The sequence below is a fragment of the Melozone crissalis genome, unplaced genomic scaffold (genome assembly GCF_028551555.1).
Source record: "Melozone crissalis strain CALT ecotype California unplaced genomic scaffold, PUWL_Pcris_2 ptg000018l_1, whole genome shotgun sequence".
Taxonomy (NCBI): Eukaryota; Metazoa; Chordata; class Aves; order Passeriformes; family Passerellidae; genus Melozone; species Melozone crissalis.
Window position 1 is genome coordinate 19,951,308 of NW_026535796.1, and position 23,458 is coordinate 19,974,765.

Here is a 23,458-nt window from a genome sequence, read left to right on the forward strand (position 1 = left end):
GAGGCAGTTTTCAATCCAGGCTCTGTCCCAAGGTGTTTCAGTGGGAGTTTGCAGTGGACACCTGGAGGCAGCACAAAGAAATCTACTGCAAATCCAGCTCCAGGGTATTCAGGTCACTGCAGCAAGCCACCCTCCACCTGGTGCTGGCAGAGCTGGTGTCAAAGGCTGGACTGAGAACCCGAGGTGGGATTTTCAAGCCCTGATTTAGTTCACAATGTGGATCCACAGGCAGCTGTGTGCAGGGCTGAGTCATGCCCTGCAATGGAGGGGGAAGGGAAGAGACCTGAGTAGCAAAGGTGCAACCATCACACACTGGCATTGCAATCAAAGAGATCAACCACTGCCTGTATGCATCTATAGACAGTGATGAATGGCTGACAATAGCTTGTCCAGATGTTAAAATAATAGTTTCATTCACAACAATTCAGGGACACTCTCTAAAGTTGTGGTATTTTAGCACATTTCTGTTAGTGATTTCATTGCGTAATTTTTAGCCTCAAGCCTCTTCCATTTCCACGTGAATACCTGCTCAGTTCTGTGTACACTGAAAGGTCTCTTTGTTTCCTTTCCAGCCATGCCTCTCCCGCCTCTCAATGTAACTGTAAGCCAAGTCACCAGCAGCAATGCCAGCATGGTCTGGGTGCCAGGATTTGATGGCCGTGCACCTCTCCATTCTTGCACTCTTCAGGTATGGCCTCTCTGCCTTGTGCCCTGCCCTGCATAAATAATTGGACTCTTCTAAGCCACATTTCCTGGGCTATCATTTGCTCTCCGAACATTTCAGCCGTGTTCCAATTCTTACTTCACAGCCTTAAAACATAAAAACTTAACAGGAGGCAACTCATAGGTGCCAAAGAGCAGGTCATGAACTTCATGCTCAAAAGTTAAGTGTTAAGGACTGGCCACATTCTCCTGGCCAGCAGGTTATCAGTTGTTTCATGGCAGCTGCTCCACAGAGGTTATTACACTGCAGCACACGTGAGGCACACAGCACTCTGTGGGAAGTGCCCTGGAGCAGCTGTGGCTGCAGGGTGCCCACCCTTCCTGCAAGGAGCAGTGGCCCATGGTAGCTTGTTCCAGGGCAGGTGCCTGTGAGTCCCATGCCAAATCAGGCCTGTGCTGTGGGATGCCAGAAGAAGTGCAGGAATTCGCACATACCGATGAATCCGAGGGATGAGGAGCTTGCAGAGTACAGGATGTGCTACAGGAAAGTGAGGAATGATGGAAGCAGAAGGCAGATTGGGCTTTTTGATACAAGGTCAGGCCTATTTGCATGTCTCAGAGCAAATTTAAGCCCTGTCTCTAAATTTTGATTGGTTTTCCGTTGCCAAAGACCAGTTCTTCCCAGAAAATCAAGCTTGATACTATTCTGTAGCTCTGCTAAGTGCAGAGTACTCCACATCTGTGAAAAACTGGTCTGCTCCTTGAAGTTCCTGAAAACAATGATATGTGTCCAACCTCAGGCAGAGTTAGTTTCTATCATTGCATACTTAGCTGTAGAATCAGATCAAAGAGCAGGAAGCCCAGTGAGAAAATAAATGGTGATACCCAAAGCAGGCTGTGCAAACACAGCTAGGCACATTCCCCATGGATTTATTTGCCAGGCCCCTATGCTTTCCCTACCTGATTACAGCAGCCTTATGAGCTGGACTGGAATTTCTATGCAGTCTTGCCAACTATGCAGAGGAGGATTATAAACTTAAGGTATGCTGGAAGCAGTCTAGCTAATTTACTTGTAGTCCTCTTTTTATTTGAGGGGAAACCAGAGGTTTCATGCTCTGATGTTTATTTCAGAAGTAAAGGAAATAATAATTTAGTTTCAACTCACTAGCAGAAAGAACTCCCGAATGCAGCTGGCCCTGGTTTGTGGGTTTTGTTGCTACTTCTGTTCTTTTCTGCAGTTGAAAATACTTTTCTTCCTCTGTTTTACAATGTCAGTTATCTCAGGCTGGAACAGCCTATTCTCTCTGGCTTGCACGCTGCAATGCTAATCATGCCGGGGTTTAAGTTCTCCCTCACTTTTGGCAGGGGCAGGGCTGGGGGATGGGACATGTGGAAAAGAGGCTGAATCAGAGCAGCCCAGTTTCTGTCAACTCAGCAGTCTCTCACCCCTTTTCTAAGCCTTTTCTGTTCTATTTGGGGAGGACGGAGTTCCTGCATTTGAGTCTGGTAGCGGGATAACTTGGCAATGACCCTGCACTGTCAGAAAACTGTGCTTCCTCTGACTCCCACATTGAGAGATTCTGTGCGAGGCATTGACCTACATTTCCATGTGAAAATGCACATGTTCCTGGCTCCTCATGATTGCACTTGTGCTGGGAGTCTCCCAGAAAGAGAAGGGGGATTGGAAGTTTGCAGTGCTGTTCTGGCACTCAGGCATTGCAGCGGGTGCCCCAGGAGCACCGTGTTCAGACAAGCAGATTGCTTCTGGGGACAGGGCAGGGCATGGCAGTGTTTTCTGACTGCTAACACAAGCCGAGTTCCAGGGTGTGAAAGGGGCACATGCGCTACCACCAGCTCTTGGGAGTGTTGAACAGAAATACATCATCCACCAGACAGGGTTTAACAAAATAGTTGTCTTGTTTTTTCCGTGCTGCGGGTGACAGTGATAATGACAACAATATGCTTTTCTACTCAGGAAACTTGAGATTCTTCCTTTCTACCAGCCAAATAAACCAGTGTGCCAAAAGTGTATGTGAGAGTGAGCAGAAGGGCAGTGAGAAAGGAAGAAAGGCTGCCATATAAAATACATAAAGTCCAAATGACTTTTTCGCTTTTGTCAGTACATCTTGCTTTTACTCTCTGCTTTGCTATTTTGCATGCACTTGAAGAGAAAGTCTGAGCCTGGGAGCTATGCAGTGATTTCTGCTATTGTTAGTACAAAAGTAGGAGCATTCACTCTGTCTGTGCATTAAAAGCATACAGTGATATCAGATTTAAATTAACATTCATGCTGCTTTAAAGCTCAGATTTGGCAACAAGAAAAAGAAAGATGTAGGAGTGGTAAGAAGTTTTTTTCCAGTTTAATTTGAAACAAGTTAGTTGAACCAAGTTACCTATGTCTACCATACCTCTCATCCACTACAAAATTGAAAATATACAAAGTTCTGGAAAAAAGAGTTGAGCAAAAGGTGACAGTAGGCAACAGGCAAGTTGCTCTACTGGTTTTCATTGCCCAGATTTAAACAAGCCTCAGAAGCTGGCTGCTACCACTCAAAGTGACAAGCACATTTAGTTTTCTTTAAAGGAATAATAATCAACTGTAGAAAGTGTAACATAGGGAAAGAAATATTTTAAAATATGGAACCAAATTTTCATCTGGTGGAAAATTTCTGTACTGCCCAAATGATGTCACTTCATGATTCTTAGTTTGACAAGTCCCATTTCAGTATTTTAAGCACTACTGGTGCTGTATCTATTCTTACACATTCCTAAACTGACAATTAAATGAATTCTTATCCATGTGGACATGTTAGTCATATTGTTTATGGTAACAGTCATCTCGTTTCACTCTTGGCACAGGTAGCTGAGTCACCAGATGGCCAGGAGCTGTCCACTGAAGTGACCCCAGTGCCGCCCTTCTCCTACACCGTGCAAGGCCTGAAGCATTCCACCAACTACAGCGTCCGTGTGCAGTGCAGCAATGAGATGGGCAGCTCCCCTTTCACTGACAGGGTTTATTTCCAGACCCTGGAGCTTGGTAAGAAACAGCAGACAAGAACAGGACAGCGGTTCTGAAACTGAAAAAGAGACTATTATAAATGTCATTAACTCCTTGCTGCTTCTGCAGTATGAGAAACATTATGCTGTTAGATTGCCCATCCATTCCAAGGGTCTCCCAGAGCAAAACAATAATACACAGTCACAAGTGGTAGCAGCAATGATGTGTAACACAGGGCTTTACCCAACCATGGGGTTTCTGCATGTTGGTCCCATTAGCTCTGTGAGATCCGTGGGATCTTGAGAGAAATGAGGGGTGCTGACCTGTCTTCTCCACTTAAAACCACACACAGAGTGCTGGTGGTTTGCAGAAGTTGTTCTCTCTCCTGACACCCTCTCTTTTCTGGATGATCTCAGGAAAGAGGGTGAAACTGCCATTTTCACTGTGGATAGTGCCTTATCTTCCTGCACAAGTGATGGTGTTCTGTTCTCTGCTTTCAGCTCCAAACAGCACCCCTCAAAATATCCATGTTATTCAAAGAGATCCTGGTCTAATTTTGGAATGGGAAGGTGTGACTCCAGATGTGCTGAAAGAAAATGTCCTGGGATACAGACTGGAATGGATTCAGGATAATGTAACTCAGGTAACAGATTGAGAAGTTACTGAGCCATTGAACACAGAATTACAGAAGGTTTGTACTAAATTTTCTAGGCATTAAGGTCCCTCATCCATACCAGGGGTTTAGTTTACTGACATTGCTTTTGTGTAAATGGATGTATTCTGACATTAGGGAATGTCCCACTATTCGACTTCAAGATACAGGACCATTTCCTCCTTCCTGGCGTATTCAGAATTCCTTCACTTGAATGTTCATCTGCAGACAGACCAGTTCTCTGCCATTCCTTGCACAAGCAGGACAACAGAGATAATCCCTTTGTCTGTCTCTGCCTCTTTCTGGGCTGTCCAGCTCAGACAGTACAGGATGTGGGCTTTCTGTCTCCTGTGACTGGGCCTTGGCTTTCCAAATCCTAGCAGCAAAGGTGTATTTAACAAGTGAATGAGTTGTGCTGTAAATCACAGAAAGAAGGTTGTGGATTCTTTAGCTTCATTTATAATACTTAGGGAGTTGAAAGGACCCTGACAGGGTAGAAGGCCTTTCATTTATTTGTTGGCATTGACCTTTCCCAGGTATCTATCAGCCTTTGAAGTTCACAGCATTTCTTATGGTTTCTAACTTCCTAATAGGTGTTTACCCAGTGCTTATTAATGAAGAGCAAGCCTGTAATAGTAGACAGCTAGAGGGAAAAAAGAATTATTTCCTATTTTGTATGACCCATTTCACACTAGGTCAGCGTCATTGACTTTGTGTGATGGTATTTTGAGTTCTCATTGAATTTACTCTGTGTCAGTGGAGGCAGCCAAATGTTCATGGGTTTGCTGTATGAAGAAGGTCCATAAAACTACTGAAAATATCTTGACCTTGCCATTGTAAGTGAAAATCGGGGCTGAAATTCAGAAGCCATTCAGGATTTGGTCAGCAAGTTAAAAGAGACAGACAGATTCCTCCCTTGGATTAAAACCACCAGATGCTTTACAGTAAACCACAAGAAGGAGGTATATCTTTTAATAGCAGAAAAAACCCATATTTCTATAGCAACGTGCATGGGAGGACTTCAAAGGAAGAAATTATTAAACCTCCTATCTCCCTTATGCCTTGGGAAACTATTAGCAATTTTTGGGAAGAGAAGCCCAAGACAACAGCCCAAATCTCAGGCAAAACTGAGATAAGGGCCCAGAAGTCACAATTCCCAGCCCTTGTTATAGTGCCAGTGAAGTACATGTTTGGTACTGTTTTGGTTTAAAGGTGAAGTTTTACATTAGATGCCTTTTAAAACAGCTCACTGTTTATTGTCATTTGCACTCAGGGGGAGATGATTGTGCAGGACACAAAAGCCAATCTCTCCATGTGGAATCCTCTCAAAGACCTGATTATCAGGGTGTGTGTGCTGAACTCTGCAGGGTGTGGGCCCTGGAGTGACCTCTTCCTGCTTGAAGCCCAGGAGGTCATGGGTAAGTGTCCACTATTTTCTCCTTCACTTGGGGAAAAAAGTCAGAAATACTGGGACTGCTGTTTTTTCACAGTCTTTTTCTTTCAGTGCTTATTACTTACATGTGGGGTTATGTACAACAGCACACTTCATCAAGGAGACCAGAAATTCAATAATCTTCAAAGAGCTGGTATAAACAAAACAGCTTCTGGCCTCTACTGTGTCTTCTTAGGACAGGGTTTTACTGTGCTTAGTGCAGAGCAGAAGGGCAGACACAAGAGAAAATATGCAAATTAGGGTTTACACAGATTTACACAAGTAAACGTGGCAGAAGACTCCTCCAGTACAGATTGTCTTCTTTGATTTAATTTTATGCCATTCCTGACTAGTTTTAGTGAAGCCTGATTTAAACTGTGGCCACATGTGGCTTCATAATGGTTTTACTGAATGTATATATGATAAACCAGTTTAGCTGTCTCCATGGAAAAGCTGAGCTACTGGTAGAAGAGGAAGATGATGGTACAGATGCTGTACCATGCAATCTGGACCGTGTGGAAGGTTTGTTGAGAGCAAAGGACATGCACATGTGGAGTGCACTCCTAGTGCTGAAGGGCCGTTGGGCTCACCTGGGGTGATTGCCTGGCTGCTTGTGTTTCCCTGTGAGTGGGAAGTGGCAGGCACGCTATGAAGTAAGACAGGATGTTATATGGGGAGATGGATAGAAGGGAGAAGGGAAAAGCTCCTGTTTGTGAAGGAAACTGTAACAGAACTAAGAGGAAAATGTTCCAAATAAAGATACAGATTGGTGATAAGAAGTCATAGAGGTGTGACCATACAAAAATTCCACATTCTCCTGAGGTTTTGTTTCCAAGTGGCTGTGGCAGGACAAGATATCTAATTTCTAAGTCTATCTAATATCAAAGTCTCTAATTTCTGATGCTGACCCATCTGCTGCTGCTATCTTCTCACTCTACATGTCTCTGAGGAATCACATGGACATTGATCTCTCCTGATCCCTCCATGCTGAAGGATGGCAGGGAGACTCAATAGAGGAGTTCCCAAGAAAGCAGGAGATGGGGATACAGGTAGAGCAACCAGTAGAGAACTGTATCCTTACTTGCAGTAGTGCATTTAGTGCTGGATTTAGCATGCACATTACTCAGGTCCTTTGGCAGCCCAGTTCCTGTGACAAAGTCAGCACTGAAGGTCAGGTGTGACCATGCAGTCACTGTGGGATCAAAGCCCTCAAATTATTTAAAAGCGATTGAAGGGGTGGGAAGGTTCAGAGCTGAACCTACTGAGGTTGGTCACTAGCTCCATCAATTTTTTTCCTCCTATTTTTTGATTGGATATTTTCTGTGGCACCCAAATACATACAAAAGTATCTGAAAGAACCAGGGTTTCCTTTGGAAAACAGCCATCACTGGCAAGAAGCCCCAGGGAATGTTTAGGGTTTGCATTTTACAGGGAGCTGGAATGGGGTGATCCTGAAAGCACTATATGTTGTTGCTTGATTGTTTTTATTTACAAACCACTTCAAAAAAAGCAGCATCGGGAGTGGTGCTTGTTTTGGCCAAATGCTGTCTGGAAGCACATGTATTTCTTCACAAGCATAATGGGCTGGAAGTAAAAGTTCACTGTGGAAACACTGACAGGCCTTAAGCAGCAGAGCTGCAGAAAGACTGCAGTTTTGTTTCAGGCCTGGTAGAAAACATAAGTCGCTCCCTTTCCTAAAATAGCAGCCTGGCACTGGTTGCTTTATGTGAGAAATGCCAGGGGTGGTTTCTGCCCAGCTCCCAGTGCGGCAATAAGGATGACTAAGCTCGTATAAACTTTAACTCGAATTTGTCATCACAGCAAAGCTAGTGGGAGCTCCACCCTACTTATGCAGAGATCTTGAGTGCTGTTAACAAAGATTGTTTTAATATTTTGAGAAACTTTCTCAGAAGAAACCTCTTTTTTCATAGCAGAGTGAGGAACAGAGTGGTGTAATAGCTTTTTCCTATCTGTAATCTTCACAATTTTAGGCAGAAGACTCTTGGATTATGTTCTTTGCACACTTTTGAAATGTAAACTTTCTATGAAATAAAAGGGTCCATCATCCGAGGGCTCCTAAATACTCTTCTAGACTCTTCTAATAATACTGAATTCTCTCCGCCTGGTGCAGTCTTAAGGCGTGTGCTGGTTGAAAAAGGGGCTGCAGGAGATGGGAGAGAGAGTTGAGAGACGAGAGGCAACTTGTGGGCTGCAGCCTCCTCTCAAACTCAGTGACACAAGAGGGAAGCAAGGATGTGTGGGGCAGAGCAGGAGAAGCAGTGAATTTCAACATTCATTTCTATTTCTGACACATTTGCTATAAACTGTGAGATGGGCTTCTGATTCCCAGCAGTTTAGAAACAGGGAGAATAATTTAGTTTAGTTTTATTTTCATCCATACTCCTTTTTTAGGGGCTCCCCAGAAGTTAACCTAAATCCCTGCTCTCTCACCAGACAGAGACTAGAAAAATAAGCCAAGAGAGGTTTGTCTCACCACAGGGAGAAGGAAGCCTTATTGTTAACTATGAGAGAGGACCTTTCTCAAACAGTGTTGTTAGCTGTTTCTACCCTGATTGTTAGGCAGAATCACACCAAGTGAATGCCTTGGGAATAGTGGAGAGGGTTGGAGTTACCTCTATTTTTTTTGAGAAAGACAGCTTCTGTTTCTGATCTCTCCCTCCTCATAAACAGCCTTGAAGGCTGGGTTGAAAATTGCAGCAAGAGGGAGTATCATAAGCCCCAGAGCCTGTAAAGCCTTCTGGATGGTAAAAGAAAATGTGAGTCACTGAAGGAGATAAGATGCTGGGAAATAAGTACTGAGGATCTGATAATTTGCTTCAAGTGGAGAAGTACTAGTCTGCTTCCTCCTTTTGTCTACAATTCTGTGTCCTTAAGCTCTACCTATTTATTAACTAATACTACTTCTTTAAAAACCTGGATGATAAGGCTCCTCCATGTAGCTGTTAATCAAGCCTCAGGAGCCTCTTGCCTGCCTGGACTCTGCCAGCAAGGGTTGTCTGACTATTTTTCATATGCATCTATGCAGAGATCCATCCAAATTCCAGCCCATAAACCTAACATCTCTTTTAAGAACAGTTTTATTTATACTGTCATGACTTATATCAGGATTACTTACATCATCAAAGATGATTCTTCCTTGCCTTCAGGTAAAGGGCAATCAGCTGCTGAGGGTGAGCAAAGTGAGCATGAAGATGAAGGAGGTGCTCAGGGACCTGGTATCTTTTCTTGTTAGCTCTTAAACATTTTGGAATGAGGGCCATCCTAGATTTTAATAAATCCATTCAAATTCACATTTAATCCTTAGTAATTGTATTTGGAGAAGAAATCTCTCAGGGAGTTGGATTAATTTATCATTTTTTGCCAGGCATAGATAATATTCTTTTTATTCAGAACTGTATTGCTTATCTTCCTTGCCTGACAGCTTGCTCAGCTTGGCAGTGTCTCCATTTCTTCTGTAGACATTTTGTAGTCAAAAGTATACATATTCTGGGAGAAAATATTCTTTTCTTTGGGGAGAGACGTTGAGAAGCTGCAACCACCAAACAACATTGTAAAGTTACAGCTAATACCAAGTCCCTCAGGATGCTTCTCTTTGTGGGAAGGGTTAGAGGAAAAATGTAAATATTTTTAACCATATTGCCATGAGGCAATTGTCCTTCTCTGTTGTCTTTAAAAATGTTGCCTAGCTGACATTCAGGTAGTGCTGTGTTACCTGGTCAAGGTTCTGGTCTGTCTCAAACAGGACAGGGTGAAACCCACATGCAGAATGATCGCGCTGAGGAACCTTCTTGTCCTGAGGCTCCAATTTGAAGCGCCCCAGATCATGAGCTCATGTGAAATAATATAATCTGGTGCAGCACCTGTTACATTCTCAAGGCTCAAAGCCAATAGTTTCTGACAACTAGATGGTTCTGCTCTGCCTTTGCTGTGAGAAATAGCTCGTTTTCCTGATGATTTGGCTGTTTATGCCGAATTCCAGTATACAAAGATCCACCAGGTCCAGCAGCATGGCTTTCCCATTTAAAATCTAAAGGAGAAATTGGCCTGTTTAACATTAGCAGTCTTCTGTTTCCTGACTGGTGTTTTCTCCATCATCTAGGTGGCCAGAGACAACCTCCTTATGGGACATCCTGGGTTCCTGTGGCACTGGGCATTCTCACAGCTCTGGTCACAGCTGTTGCTCTGGCTCTTATTCTCCTTCGAAAAAGAAGAAAGGAAACTCGGTTTGGGTAAGGGAGTTTCTCCTTGTGCTGGTTACAGAGATCTCTGCTTTCTCTTCTGTTGTGGTTTCTGACTCAATTGTTTTTCAAAAAAGCAGTGTGGATGGAGTACTTTTGGCAGTTTCTTTGAGTAACTGTATTGGTTGTTTTTTTGTTGGAATTTTTTGGGGAGTGTGTTGTTACTGGTTTTTTCCCATAGTTTTGGGGTGCCTGCCTTTTCTTCAAAATGACAGCACCAAAAATACAGTAGAAAAAATGCTATGTTAATAGCAATGCCTTATTAGACTATACAAATATAAACTCTATGAAGGTAATTCTTAGCACTGCTGCTTAAGAGAAAAGATCCACAGATGAAACATCTGTATTCTTATGGTCTGAGCCCTTTATCCCATGCTGGTTTTCAGTCTCTCGGCTGATTGTAACTTCCTGACTGCCCAGAACCTCTGGATCCCCAGTAAAGTTTCCTGTCCATCACCTCTGACTCTTGGCTGTGGTTTGCTCCTTACTGCAAACAAGGTTCCCTCTCTTTCCAGTCCCCCAGACCTCCCTGTCACAGCAGCATCTCTGCTCCTATGACTCCTGCAACCAGCCCCAACCTGCAGCTTCTCACAGGCACTTGGGAGGAGTGATTCCCCTGTTTTGGAAGGCTGTCGGTGCATCAGCAAAGCAGCATAAACCCATTGTTTCTCCTCTCCAGATACACCCTCTTTAACAAAGCGGTCTGCAGAATTTATCTGGCAAAGAGCGAGAAATCATCCGTACTGTTCAACACACCCTTTTAGAATTGAATGGCCCGTGTAATCATGGTCCTGTGTGTCTTTTCTGCCTTCTAGCCATGCCTTTGGCAGTGTGGTTGGCAGAGGGGATCCAGCAGTCCATTTCAGAGCTGCCAGGTCTTTCAACAGGGAGGGCCCAGAGCTCATTGAAGCAACATGTAAGTAAAATGACCTGAGTGATTCTGCCCGGGAAGCTATGTTCATGCATTTACAATGCTCTCTCTGTTTTCACTGAAACTGATGTTTCTTGATAAAAAACATGGGATTAATTTACAATGAGGCTTAGACACTGTGAATTGCGGAGGTGAAAGGCCAGAATGGTTGTTTCCATACCAATTACATAGCACTTGCTAATTACAGCTACAGTCATTATGTATATTAATGCAAGACATAAATTCACCACTCCCTTGCCCCAGTTTCACAATACAAGGACTCCTTCAACTGGAATATAATCCAGTGGTGAGATAAATATGGCTGAGCAATATTAGCAGGACTTTTTAAATTCAGTATGCTGAGCTGTGCTGCATACAAGCATGAACCAATCAATCAGTCTTGGAAAGCCAGGAATTAGTAATTTATCAAAGAGGAGATTGAGTTCCAGGAATGGTCAGATGATCCATTAAGGTGATCCATTTCTGTCTCCTGGTTCAGGAAGGGCATGGCTCTCTGTGGCAGCACTGCTTAGCTGGGGTAGGATGATGCTCCAGTCAGTAATTAAAATGGTGCAGCTCCATCAACTAAAATTAAGTTGTGTGAACCAGTGTCTATCAGTGGCCCTTCTGATTGGATTTTGTCTTCTCAGCATTCTTTACATTATTTCTGCATTCCTGTTGTTCTTGGAGTGTTTAAGGGTGGTATTATCACACCCTCTCCCTTTAAGTACTGTAAGTACATTTTCTGATGGTTGAAAGTTACTGGCCATTTGTCTGAGGTGAGGCTAGAGGACATGGAAGGGAATTCTGCCCTTTTCCCTGCTTACAGTGTGGGAATCAGATTGGAGATGGAGATTAGAACAGACGACTCTTAATGTTGTGACAGAATATTTAAATATCCCTTATTTGATGCTTCATTTGTTTTGTTGTTTGGTTTTTTTCCAGTGGAGAGTGTAGGGATCAGTGATGAGTTGAAGACAAAACTAAAAGATGTCTTAATCCAAGAGCAGCAGTTCACCTTGGGAAGAATGTTGGGCAAGGGTAAGAACCAAAACTGAACAAGGCTTTACATTGAAAATCCCACTTGTGTTAATTTAACTATTGAGTAGGAAGAAGCAATTACAAGCAGCCTGTTTTCTCTCCAGCTTGTAGATGGAAATTTAAATGGAACTATCCCTTCCGCTGGGATAAAACATTTCAGGGGTTTAGCATAACTAAGAGGATATTGTCTAAGCCATTCCTGTAATATGGCTCCACACAATCATGAACTGCAGCCTATGCTCAGCTTTCCAAAGCAGTGTTAATTCACTGGTGTGTGAATTTCTTACAGAAATTTAAACAAAGGAATAGTCAATTAACGTTCACCTTTTCCTTTTGCTTTATATGATTAGTTTTATTGCAGGATTTTTTGCCCTTTCCCACAGGGAGCATTCTTCCCCTCCATCCCTCCTAGAACAAATGTGTTTCTTTCAGAGCAGGAAGATGACCTTCCTGCAGAAGTGGTCTCGGAGGGCTTAACAATGCTAAGTAATCAAACAGCTGTGTCATCTGTTTGTGAGTGTTAGCTCTTGGCCAGTTTCTGGGATCCTACTTCAACCCTCTTGGGCTGCTCCCATGGCGGGTAAACTGAAATTGGCTGCAGAGGGGCCCCAGGGCATGGCCTTGGTGTTGGGATGCCAGCTGGCAAGACCTGGTCCGTGTTGTCAGCCCCACTGCCACAAGCCCAGGTCACATGTCACAAGATGACATAACTGCATTATCTTGGGCTCTGCTGACTCTACAGCTCCATAGTATGGGAGCAGCACAAAATACCTTTGTTCCTTCCCATTTTCCTGATTTGTGGTCAGATCCACTGCTCATGGTTTTTGTGAAGTAAGCACATGCCATAGAGTAGTGAGGGACACTGGTGAAAAGCCAGTGGGAAGATAATGCTTCTGGGGTAGGTGTCCTGAGTGCCATATTTTGCTTCCTTCTTTTCAGTGTCAGAGTTTCTCATACTAATGCACTGTGGGTGGGATAAGCAGTTACAAAATTAGGGAGAGCAAATCTAGAGCCAGATCTAATGCAAAGAGGCTGTTAGGCTGTGGTATAAATCCTCTTTAGGCTAAATATTTGAAAGAGGTTTTGGCCTGTTGCATTTCCTCTTAACTCATTAGAGGTCACACCTGGGCAAAATACTGCCTTCTGTGAATCAACATATCTCTCACACACAAGCAGACGCTCTGTTTTCTCTGGTCTCCTGTGATTCATAGAAGTAATTCTCTGAGTTTTGTGAGATAAGGCTGACTGTGTCTCAAATGGTTGAGCCCTGGCACTATCACTCAGCTCTGATGGCTGTCAATACTAAGAGCTTCCTCAGCCATCCCATCCACTTGCTGCTCCAGCAAAGAGCCTCCTCTCTGAACAGAACCTCACTCAGACTCATCCCTCATGATTTGGCTTCCCCAGAAATGTCTGCCCAGCCTAAACTCTGTCTCTGCATCATCTGTCTGATCAGGAATTGCTTTTTTCCCTTCTCATTTTCCTTTGCCTTCTGGACTGCCAGCACAGTGAGCTCTGTCTACTGGTAGTGATATCTCTTCTAGACAGACATGTGCTGAAAGCTGCTGTCTGGAACTGCAGAATGAAAAACAGAGCATTTCTTATGGGTACTCAGCTTCTTTGCCAGTGACCCCTGAAGTGAACCTGTTGTGAATCATACTTTCTTCACTAGAAGCTGTTCCCTCACTGCCTACTCTGATACTTTTGCAGGAGAGTTTGGATCAGTTCGAGAGGCACTACTGAAGCTCGATGATGGCTCTTTCCAGAAAGTGGCAGTGAAGATGCTGAAAGGTATGTGGGAGCAGGGCTACCTGAATTACTCAAGAAAAGAGAGCTTGGAAAGATTAAATATTGTCTGTCCTATTCTCAGCAAATATCCCCTGGTGCTCTTTATTTCTCTCTGAGCTTCCCACTCAGCCACTCTGCCCGTGTTGTCTCCCATCCCTTTCATGTCAGTCTTTTTGTAGTGGAAGCTCTTCAGGAAAGGACCTATAGCACCTAGTTGCTTCTACAGCACATAGCACGTGGTGGATGCAACCAAAACCACTCCATCATGTAGCACAGGCAGTTCAGACAGGTCTGCTTTGCCCTGATAATTCAGCAGTGAAAGAACAGTATTCCTGCAAGCACATAGCCTGGAATAAACAGAAGAGTGTCTGGGCTGAATGCAGTGACAAGCTAACTCATCTCAGTCTGCACATTTGACTGAGCAGCCCAGCTCCCTTCTGATTTGCCATTTGGTGAGTGTACATAACAAGGGCAACTAACAGGCAGAAGTCTGTAACAAGAAAAGCAATTAAGAGATAGGTATAAATCAAAGGAAATGTGCATATATCTGTGTTTATATATGTTAACTTACGTTATTTGATCCCTTTTGCCTGTAAGGCAAAAATTAACTGTGACTGACTGAAAGCAAACTCACTTATCTCTGGAGCCCAGTTTGCTGTCACAGAATAACAGCTTGTACTAAATACACTTAGTACCATCTAGTGTAACTTGTATCATTTTATCCAGCTTCAACAATAATTCTAATCAGCTTGCAAGCTTTTGTGTAGTCAGAATGTCTCCCTTCAGGCATCTAACTAAGGAACAATCTGTCAGCCTCCAGAGGCACCTTCCTTTCCTCATTGACTGTAAAAAGGGAATCTCCTTTTGTCTTCTGAATTATATTGAAATTACTTGCCTAAAGTAGATAATGTGAACACTCCCCTACAGGTCTGAGTCTGATCTTGCAGCAGGACTGGAGGACTCTTGCTAAATTCAGCAGCAGCAGTGGTGGGAGTAGTTGACTGGGATACTTCTTGATTATATTGATATATTTCCATAAATCTGGAGTCATAGCAATGAGAAATAATTTACTTCAGAATTTTGCTGATGTACATCACTGCTGAATTTGGCCCAAGCTGTCCAGTAGTGTGGTTATTTAAGAAATCTTAGCTCTAGTGCCTTTCAAGACTCAATCATGCTAAGAGACATAAAGGCATTTATCTTTCATGGCTTCCTTGTCAGAGATTAATTGGGCCCTGTTGTGCCAGTCACAGGCTCTGCCATCTCCTCAGTTTCAACATTTTCTTTCATTTGCATGACGTCTCCTCTCCCTGACATTTGTAGTTTAGGTTCTCTTACCTAATTAATTCTTACATCTTTAACCCTCACACGGTTTGCACAGCTTCCAAGGAAAGTTCTTACTCAGAAAAGAGCTGCTAACCAGTGGATCTTTACCAAGAACCAACTTACCAGATGTCCCTGATATGTGCTTACTGCTGCCCATCCCAGGAGAGAGTGTCAGGCTCTGCTTTGTTGTGAAATGGCTTATCTAGCTATAGATCTGAGGAGATGTGCTGTGCCACAAAGAACAAGCTTTTGACAATCACTATTTGTAATGCACCTTGGAGCCACCTACAAAGAAAGAAAACTCACAGTCCCTTTTTCCAGCTGACATCTTCACCTCTACGGACATTGAGGAGTTCCTGCGAGAGGCTGCCTGCATGAAGGAGTTTGACCACCCTCACGTCACCAAGCTGATCGGTAAGGCAGCACTGCTGCTCGTGCCACAGAGCTCCTCCTGCTCCTGCATGATCCCACACAGCCCCACTCCCCCAGCAGTGCTGCTGCAGCCTCCTCTGTGCTGCCTGGAGTGCTGTGCAGGTCAGCACTGCTCCTTCCCAGGGGCTTGGAGTGTGTGCAATGCTCCCCACGCCTGCCCTCACACACCAGCAACAGCCATCTCCTATTTAAGCTGGTTCTTTGGCTCCTGCAAATGCATCAGGGAGACTTTGGCTGGCTGAGACGTGCCTGAACTGCTGTGAAATGTGAACAGGCGGGCAGGTAGGCTATAAATAGGAGGAAGATTGTGCCTTTCCAAAATACTGAGTAAGAAGCAAGACATTCATGGGTGGACACTTTGGAATGCAGGTATTTTCCATAATGTGGAGATTACTCTGCAGAGCCTGGGATTGGGGCTGTCTGGTCTGGAGTGATCCTAGAAGCATTTACAGTTGGTCCTGCAAGGAGAGCTGAGAGGCTCTAGGCTCTTAGTACAGCCTTTGGAGCAAACAGGGTTAGAGGCATCTTACCACCTGGCACAAAGCCACAGAAGCTTGGAGCATGGAATCTACCCACCAAAACTGCACATTTTTCTCCAGATCTGTAAGAGGAAGGCACAGCAGCCTGTAAGATTCCTCCTGGGAATAATCTATTTGCTAACAGCCCTTTGCTGTGTGTGTCCTCACCAGGAGTCAGCCTACGAAGCCGTCCCAAGGGCCGTCTCCCAATTCCCATGGTGATCCTGCCCTTCATGAAGCATGGAGACCTCCATGCCTTTCTGCTGATGTCAAGGATTGGGGAAAACCCATTTGTAAGTCTGTCTTACTGTAGAATTCCTTCTGGGAGGTTAGGGCTTTTCAGAGAATGTATTTGGAGCAGCTCAGGATTGGTGTCCCAAAGGCACTGGCTGGTGGTTGGATTTTAATACCAGGGGAAGTTGTAAGAAGTGGTCTTAAAGTATTTAATTCCATGCATGCTGGGGACCAGCTCCTCCATCCCATCCCATCCCATCCCATCCTATCCCATCCCATCCCATCCCATCCCATTCCCTCCCCTCCCTGTATTCCCCATCCCTGCTCTGTAAAGTGGCAGCAAACTTTGCATTCTTGTCATATGTGCTTGAAAGCCTTTGGGAATAGAACCTAAACTGTTATTTCTTACAGAACTTGCCTGTTCAGACACTCCTCAAGTTCATGATTGACATTGCCAGTGGGATGGAGTACTTAAGCTCAAAAAATTTCATACACAGGGACCTTGCAGCTCGGAACTGCATGTAAGTGATTAATGAGTTTTTAATGAAAAGAAAGACCAGAGTGGGTGAGGGAGGGATAAAAAACCTTTTGCATGACAGATGTGTCAGGGGTCCTGCCTAAGAATGCTGATGCTTGCATTAAGTGACAACAGACATAGGGGAGCCATAGTCATTGTGGTGGGGTGTGTGGTGGTGCTGCTGGGAGCAGAGAGCAACTCCTAAAGTCCCACTGATCTTTCAAACAGGCCCTTTTTATAATGAACTTTTCTGTCATTGGTTTGCAGATAGAGTTTCACAGAGTTGATTACAGTATGTGTTTGTAATTAGCCACTCCAGTGGTTGTGTGTCAGCAAAGGCTATTTGTTCCACAATGTCAAGCAACCAGCAGGAGGGAATGGGTTTGGCTGTGTTAGGAGAAAAGAACTTCCATTGTATGATGAAGTCTGTATTTCTGGTATCTATTTTGAGGACTTGATTATCACAATATAAGAACTGTAGTTTCCTTGAAAGCTTGTGGAGAATGCCTCTAAAAATATTTGCATGGTGAACACACCATATGATCCCACTTTACTGTTCTTGACACCAAACTACCTTGACTTCTTTGAAGGAAAGAAAAGTCCTTTTTTTATCCTTTCCACTCTGCTTCTTCCCTGAGAATGGAGTATGGAACAGCTCATTGTGACAGCAGTACTCTGCCTCTGAACAAAACCACAACAACCAATAAAATCCACAATGAGACACAGATTTCCAAAGGCGTTTCAATGTCCAGATGTACAGGCAAAGAGCCTGATAGTTATGATGAAAAATGATGGGTTAGCCTGCTTTGGCATTTATGAGAAACCCAGACTGATTTTCTATTTTCGTAGACATCCTCCAGAGGAAGCTGAATGCCTATTTCAGCACATCTTATGGAGAAGCAGTGAGTTCTTTATGAGGCCTGGGAGCATGAAGTTTGTGGCCTTTACTTGGACTGTGTGCCAGCATGTATAGGTTTAAGTGGGTGACAGAGCAATTCAGACCATTAACCAGGCTTGGAGAGATGTTGCAGATCTAGCAGTTCAAGCAGTTTTAACAGGCAGTCTAGGCAATCACCCTATGATTTTTTTGATTTCCAGTATGGGGTGCAGGCCTTGGTGATAGCAGTGAGCATTGCAGATGTCCTCTGATAATCTTGGAAACAGAAGGTATACGAGTTTGCTTTGTGTAAGAGTCTAGACCATCTGAGCCTAGCCACTTCCTTACTTCCTTAGTCATGATTAGTTCCCTGTTAGTCTGAAGGAACTAGTTTGAGACTACTAAGCTATTTCACATTGGTCACCAAGTAGATGAAATCATTCTCCTTCTGTGTAATACTTGGTGAGCTGTATACCTTTTTTTATTTTTTAGTTTTTTGGGGTTTTTTTTGTCTGAGGTAGTCAATAAATGCTTTCCTTTCCTCATCTGTGAAAACTTTCCCATAGGTTGGATGAGAACATGAACGTGAGTGTTGCAGACTTTGGACTTTCTAAGAAAATCTACAGTGGAGACTACTACCGCCAGGGCTGTGCCTCCAAGCTGCCAGTGAAGTGGCTGGCTCTGGAAAGCCTGGCAGATAATCTGTACACAACGCACAGCGATGTGGTGAGGTTTGCTCCAGTGCACTGGGGACCACTTGTATTCCTGCCGGAGTGGAGGAATCCCACTGAGGGTGGGAAAAGGCCCTGGTGATAGGAAAGAGAGTTTACCTTGTGTTTGAAGGATGATGTCAGAACTTAAGGCTAAAAATATATGAGTGTTTAATGGAGAAGACATCAACCCTTTTCTTCTTGTCCTTTTGTCCTTTATTTTTCAGTGTTTATCCCCATCCTCTTCCTCTTTCTCCTTCTCCTCTTCCTTTTCCTCTCTTTATGCAGTTTTCTCTCTCTTATTCTCTCTTATTTTCCTTTCTCTTCTGCCTGACAGTTTGAAGGTGACATTTGAAATGTGTGTGACCCACACACTTAGGCACAAGTGCAGCAAAGGTGCTCTGTGCTGCAGAAGGCATTGGTGGAACTCTGTAGATCTGAATACATCAGTGCTTACACTCCCCATATCTTTGCCCCTGGGGAGCAGGGCTAAACCCATTCATCTGAAATTGTTACTTATTTTCCTTTTGGGATTTTTTTTCTGGTACCATCTTCGCTCTTCCTTGCTGCCTTTTGATCTATTTTCACACTAGTTTTGTCCTTCAGTCCTGTGGTCTTGCCTTTCCAGTTGTACCTGTCACGGTGTCCTTGAAGAGATAACCAAGAGTGCCTTGTAATGTGGCTGCTGTGTTGCCCAGCCATTGCTGCATCCACTATACACTGGGTTTAGTGATTGGTGATCACTAGTTCAGCCAGTTTACAACAAGCATTGGACAGGGGTTTGCTTATAAAAATAATAACTTTTTGCACCTCACAAACCTTGCAGTTGAGTTGAAAAGTACAAGTATGGCTGTGCGGTGTAGAGCAGAAATGAGTGTGAGCCATAAGGGGTTTGTTCTTGCCCTGCTTGTTGGCTAAACTCTGCTTTCCCTTGTGTCTGTACATTACTAGAAACTCAGAATCTGGTGAAATGAATTAAGAAACTGATTTGTGAGCCCCAAACCAAAATATTCTTCTATCTGGGAATCAAAAAATTGATACCACATACCTTAAAGAACATAAGTAGGAAAGGTCTGCAGGTGGTAGACAGGAGTAGCTCCAAATCTTCCCCTGCTCCACTGCAGGATGGGGCTTGACAGGGCTTTCAGTTGTCTCCTAAGATGATGTGCCAGCACCAGAAGCATCTGGTGGGTCATTTCTGTTTTGTAGCTAGAATTTGGATAGTCCTTGCATCACTGCTGCTCAGATGACATTACCCAGCACAGCCTGAGCATACTGAAAGCAAGCCCAGCGAGCAGGGAACGGTCTGTTCACTTGTTCTGTGTGCTGTTCTCTTTCAGTGGGCGTTTGGGGTGACCATGTGGGAGATTGTGACCCGAGGGCAAACCCCTTATGCTGGCATTGAGAATGCAGAAATCTACAACTACCTCATCAGTGGCAACAGGCTGAAGCAGCCCCCGGAGTGCCTGGAAGATGTGTGAGTACTTCCTCACCCTGCTGACATGATTTTTTGAGAAATTTGGCACGCTGGAAGGAAACAGAGGCAGCTGGCTGGGATGCTGATCTGAATCTCTCCACTTTCCAGTACACAGAGCCATTCACTAGAAAGTCCCTGGGTTAGCTACTAGATATTCTTTGCTGGCAGAGCTCCCAGGAACCTGTGGTAACTACACAAGCAGCTAACTTGGCTCAATGGTTTCAACAGGGTCAACATTAGCAGTTCTTGGCTTTGTGGAACTGCAATTGTGTTTCCAGAATCACTGAACCCTGGCTTCTCAGGCCAACATCTGAGCAAAGGGATGAGTTCCATGGCACACCCTGAAAGATGAATAGAGAGGCAGTCTAGCAAGACTACAAGGAAACTGGATTGCAGAGGCAGTGGCCTGCATGTGTCGTTCAAAGCTTGGCCCAGTTTTCAAATTTTGATCTACTACTCTCAGAAATAGCAGGCTGAAAGAGAAGAGAGCAGGTAGGACAAACTAAGGTTGTATAGATCAGTGTCCCACCTTAAATTACATCTAGGAACAAATCCAGGACAATCTTGAAGATTCTGGTTGCAGACATTTTCAGACTTACAGGAAGGACCTAGATAGTCCACAGGGCAGCAGGCAGCCACATGCTGCAGCCTGTGCTCCTGCCTTAATCCTGCTGCCAAGGGTCCACTCGTGGCAGCAGGTCACAGGAAACGTTTGCTCAGGAACCCTTCTTCCACGGGTGGTGGTTGGAGATTCCTGGTGTCCTCACATGGGGCTGGGATCCCCCAGGGAGTGTCACCATAACTTATCCCAAAGTAAAACTTGCCTTGCCTGGACAAGATGAAATCATTTCACTGAGGGCCCAAGCAAGGCTCTGTGTATTGTGCCCAAAGCAAGATATAACTATAAGCACTGATTTTAGTGGTCTTAGACCTCTTTCCTCCCTCTTCCCTCCTGCTGTGATAGTGGATTATTTAATGTAGTTGCTTTCACCTTTTCCTTTTTCCTACATAGGGAATAATCTGTACTCGTGTTACTAAAGGTGAACACTTTCATCTTCTCAGCTGTTCAGTTTTTACTGGATACAAACATAAACAGTTATATCACTGCTTAAATTAATTACACATCATGGCTGCTCTGAGGAGCTTTGGTTCCAAGTTGTGGAGCTCGTGGCTGTAAGATGTTAGAGATGCAGAAAGTAGAGAAGATACTCACAAACCTACTAGATAGGCACTGGAGAAAAATCCATCAAAAACTATTAAAAAAGTACAACCATTCTTTTGTGAGGTGTTTGAGCTACAGGTTATTGAGAACTGAGAGAATATACCAGAAAATTCTCACTACATGCTCACCCTCAGCTACATGCTTTCCCCAAGTGTTGCTACTGGACTTTGTCAGGCACAGGATACTGAGGCAAAGGGACCTTTGAGCTGATTCAGTACAGCCAATCTTTTTCTACCTTTCCTTCAAATGGATTATTCAATGGATAGCAAAGGTAAAAGCAAGTATTTAATTTGGTTGCACAGAATTGGAAGTTTCTGTTTTATCTGCAGCATTTATAGTCGTTTCTACTGTTTGTGAGGGATGTAAATCAGGATTAAGACAACTGAACCATAGAAGCTTTCTGTAAAAGTAGTGTGAGATCAGAAACAGTCTTGTAAGTCTGATCACAAGAAATACAAAAAGTAAAATAAAACCCATCAAGAAATGCTTTATTTCCCAGTAAAGGCCACATCAGATTTTTTTTTTTCCATTTACAAGTTCAACTGAGGTTCATTTGTAAGCAGTGTTTTTCAGTGCCAGCACTGTGCTTTGTTCCCGTTCCCTGCAAAACTGGCAACAATAACAGCATAGGAATGCAGCTGCCAGTCTTGTGGGTGATGCACAAAGAGGAGCAGGACAATGGCTCTGGCCGTGCTCCAGCGCAGCCCTGCGGCCACGGCCCGGCCGGCGGGAGCGCATCCAGCGCCGACACCGAGCTGTGAGCTCAGGGCACTGAGCTCTCTCCCCTGGCCCAAGCACGGGCCTGCAGAGCCAGGGACTGTCTGCTCATGCTGGCCCTGGGGCACCAGAGCTGAGCTAGCTGGCGTTTCACTGTAGGAGGAAGGCTGCAGGATGGGATCTGGTAATGGCCCTGTCTTCTGCTGGAGTGGTGCCTTTGTAGTTGAAGGCCATTTCAGCATCCCTCTTCCAACACTCAAGCGGTTGCCCATTCTTTAACAGCCCTCTAAACAAACCCAGAGTGCTTTTTCCCAGTCTTGTTGACAACCTGTCAGGCAGCAGCAGCAGCAGCACATTTCCGTTACTCTGGGAGCCGAGTTAACATGGCATGAAAGAAAGGATACTCTGGAAATAACATGCACCTCCTGCAATTTGATCTTTGTTTTCTTCCTGTGATTTATCTGCTCTTGAACTAGAATTTGGAGGGACAGCTTCAAGCTGTGGCAGAGGTTGTGAAGGTGCTTTTTGTGTATAAATTCAAAAACTATTACTAGGTGATGGCACACTCAAAGTCCTATTCTAGCTCCCTAGGGACAGCAGAACAAGGGTTTTACCAGGAAATTCAGCATGCTTTCACAGGGCTTTTGGGTTTTTGATACCATCTAAATAACATTTTTGACCAAAGGGAGAATGCCCTTAAAAATGAGAAGAAACAAGAAATTACACCCATAATGGCCATCCATGCTGTATCACCTGTGCAGGGCCAAAGCTGACAGTTTTTTGGGGAAGTGTCTGTGTTTTTTAAGCTTCACTGCCCAGAGCCCCTCTTCAGAGGTGCAGACCATGGCTGCTTCACTTCTCAATGCTCTTGTCTCTCTCTATTTTGCAGCTATGATCTCATGTGCAGATGTTGGCATCCTGAGCCCAAGCTACGGCCCAGCTTTGGAGTACTCCGCTCCCAGCTGGAAATGATTCGCGGGAGGATGTCCACACTCTCTTCCAGTCAAGATCCTCTCTATGTCAACATTGGGAAGGACAAAGAGGCATCTGCAAGTGAGCCTGCCCTGCATGCCTCCTTTGGAAACATGGATGCTGAGGAGACTGTTGCTGGGGCAGCTGCTGCTGTCACAAGTGACTATCGCTATATCATGAGCCCCTTGTGCCTTGGAGATGATGCTGAGGGTGAAAGGCATCCAGATGGACAAGAAGGGGAGGACAAAAGCCTTCTGTATGAGCTAGAGACAGAAGGAGAGAAGAGTTGCTAGCCTGTACATAGCAGTGACACCCTGCTTCCCTGGGACTGGATGTGCGCAGCGTGGTGCTGTCTCCTGGGGCTCTGATGCCGGATCTGGAAGAGCTTTGAACAGCACTGGCCAGGGCTCTTGGTCAGCTTCTGTAGCTTTCACCACCTGTGTGGGCTGCAGTGGCAAGTAGCTTGGAAGAACTGCAACCCCAACAACCCCTTGGATATAGGGAGGGAGGCAGTAGGGTTACAGGTTGACCACATCCTGCTGAAAGGAGTTCAGAGCTAAGGCAGCAGTTGGAGTCTGTGCTCTGCTTGTTCTCACTGAGTGCTGGAGCAGAGCTGAATACACCTTCTGTTCAGTCAGTGCTTGCTCTTGTGTAGATGTTGTCTTCAATCCTGGCTGCGTGACTTTGGGACTGGTACCCCTGAAAACTCTGGT

At 44.5% G+C, this 23,458-nt stretch overlaps 1 protein-coding gene across 2 annotated transcripts in view; it reads left to right on the forward strand.

Annotated features, from left to right (window-relative positions):
* The window catches only part of TYRO3 (TYRO3 protein tyrosine kinase), a 39,548-nt gene extending 16,398 nt beyond the window's left edge, over positions 1-23,150 (forward strand). For both annotated transcript variants that reach the window (XM_054275875.1, XM_054275876.1), the window contains 14 exons: positions 573-688; positions 3,523-3,700; positions 4,162-4,304; positions 5,587-5,731; positions 9,866-9,995; positions 10,820-10,920; positions 11,860-11,955; positions 13,666-13,746; positions 15,391-15,483; positions 16,191-16,312; positions 16,665-16,774; positions 18,214-18,373; positions 19,698-19,834; positions 22,663-23,150. In XM_054275875.1, the coding sequence (XP_054131850.1) occupies positions 573-688; positions 3,523-3,700; positions 4,162-4,304; positions 5,587-5,731; positions 9,866-9,995; positions 10,820-10,920; positions 11,860-11,955; positions 13,666-13,746; positions 15,391-15,483; positions 16,191-16,312; positions 16,665-16,774; positions 18,214-18,373; positions 19,698-19,834; positions 22,663-23,038 (1,988 nt within the window). In that variant the 3' untranslated portion in view covers positions 23,039-23,150. The remainder of the gene's footprint in view (positions 1-572; positions 689-3,522; positions 3,701-4,161; positions 4,305-5,586; positions 5,732-9,865; positions 9,996-10,819; positions 10,921-11,859; positions 11,956-13,665; positions 13,747-15,390; positions 15,484-16,190; positions 16,313-16,664; positions 16,775-18,213; positions 18,374-19,697; positions 19,835-22,662) is intronic.
* Positions 23,151-23,458: the final 308 nt, after the last annotated feature.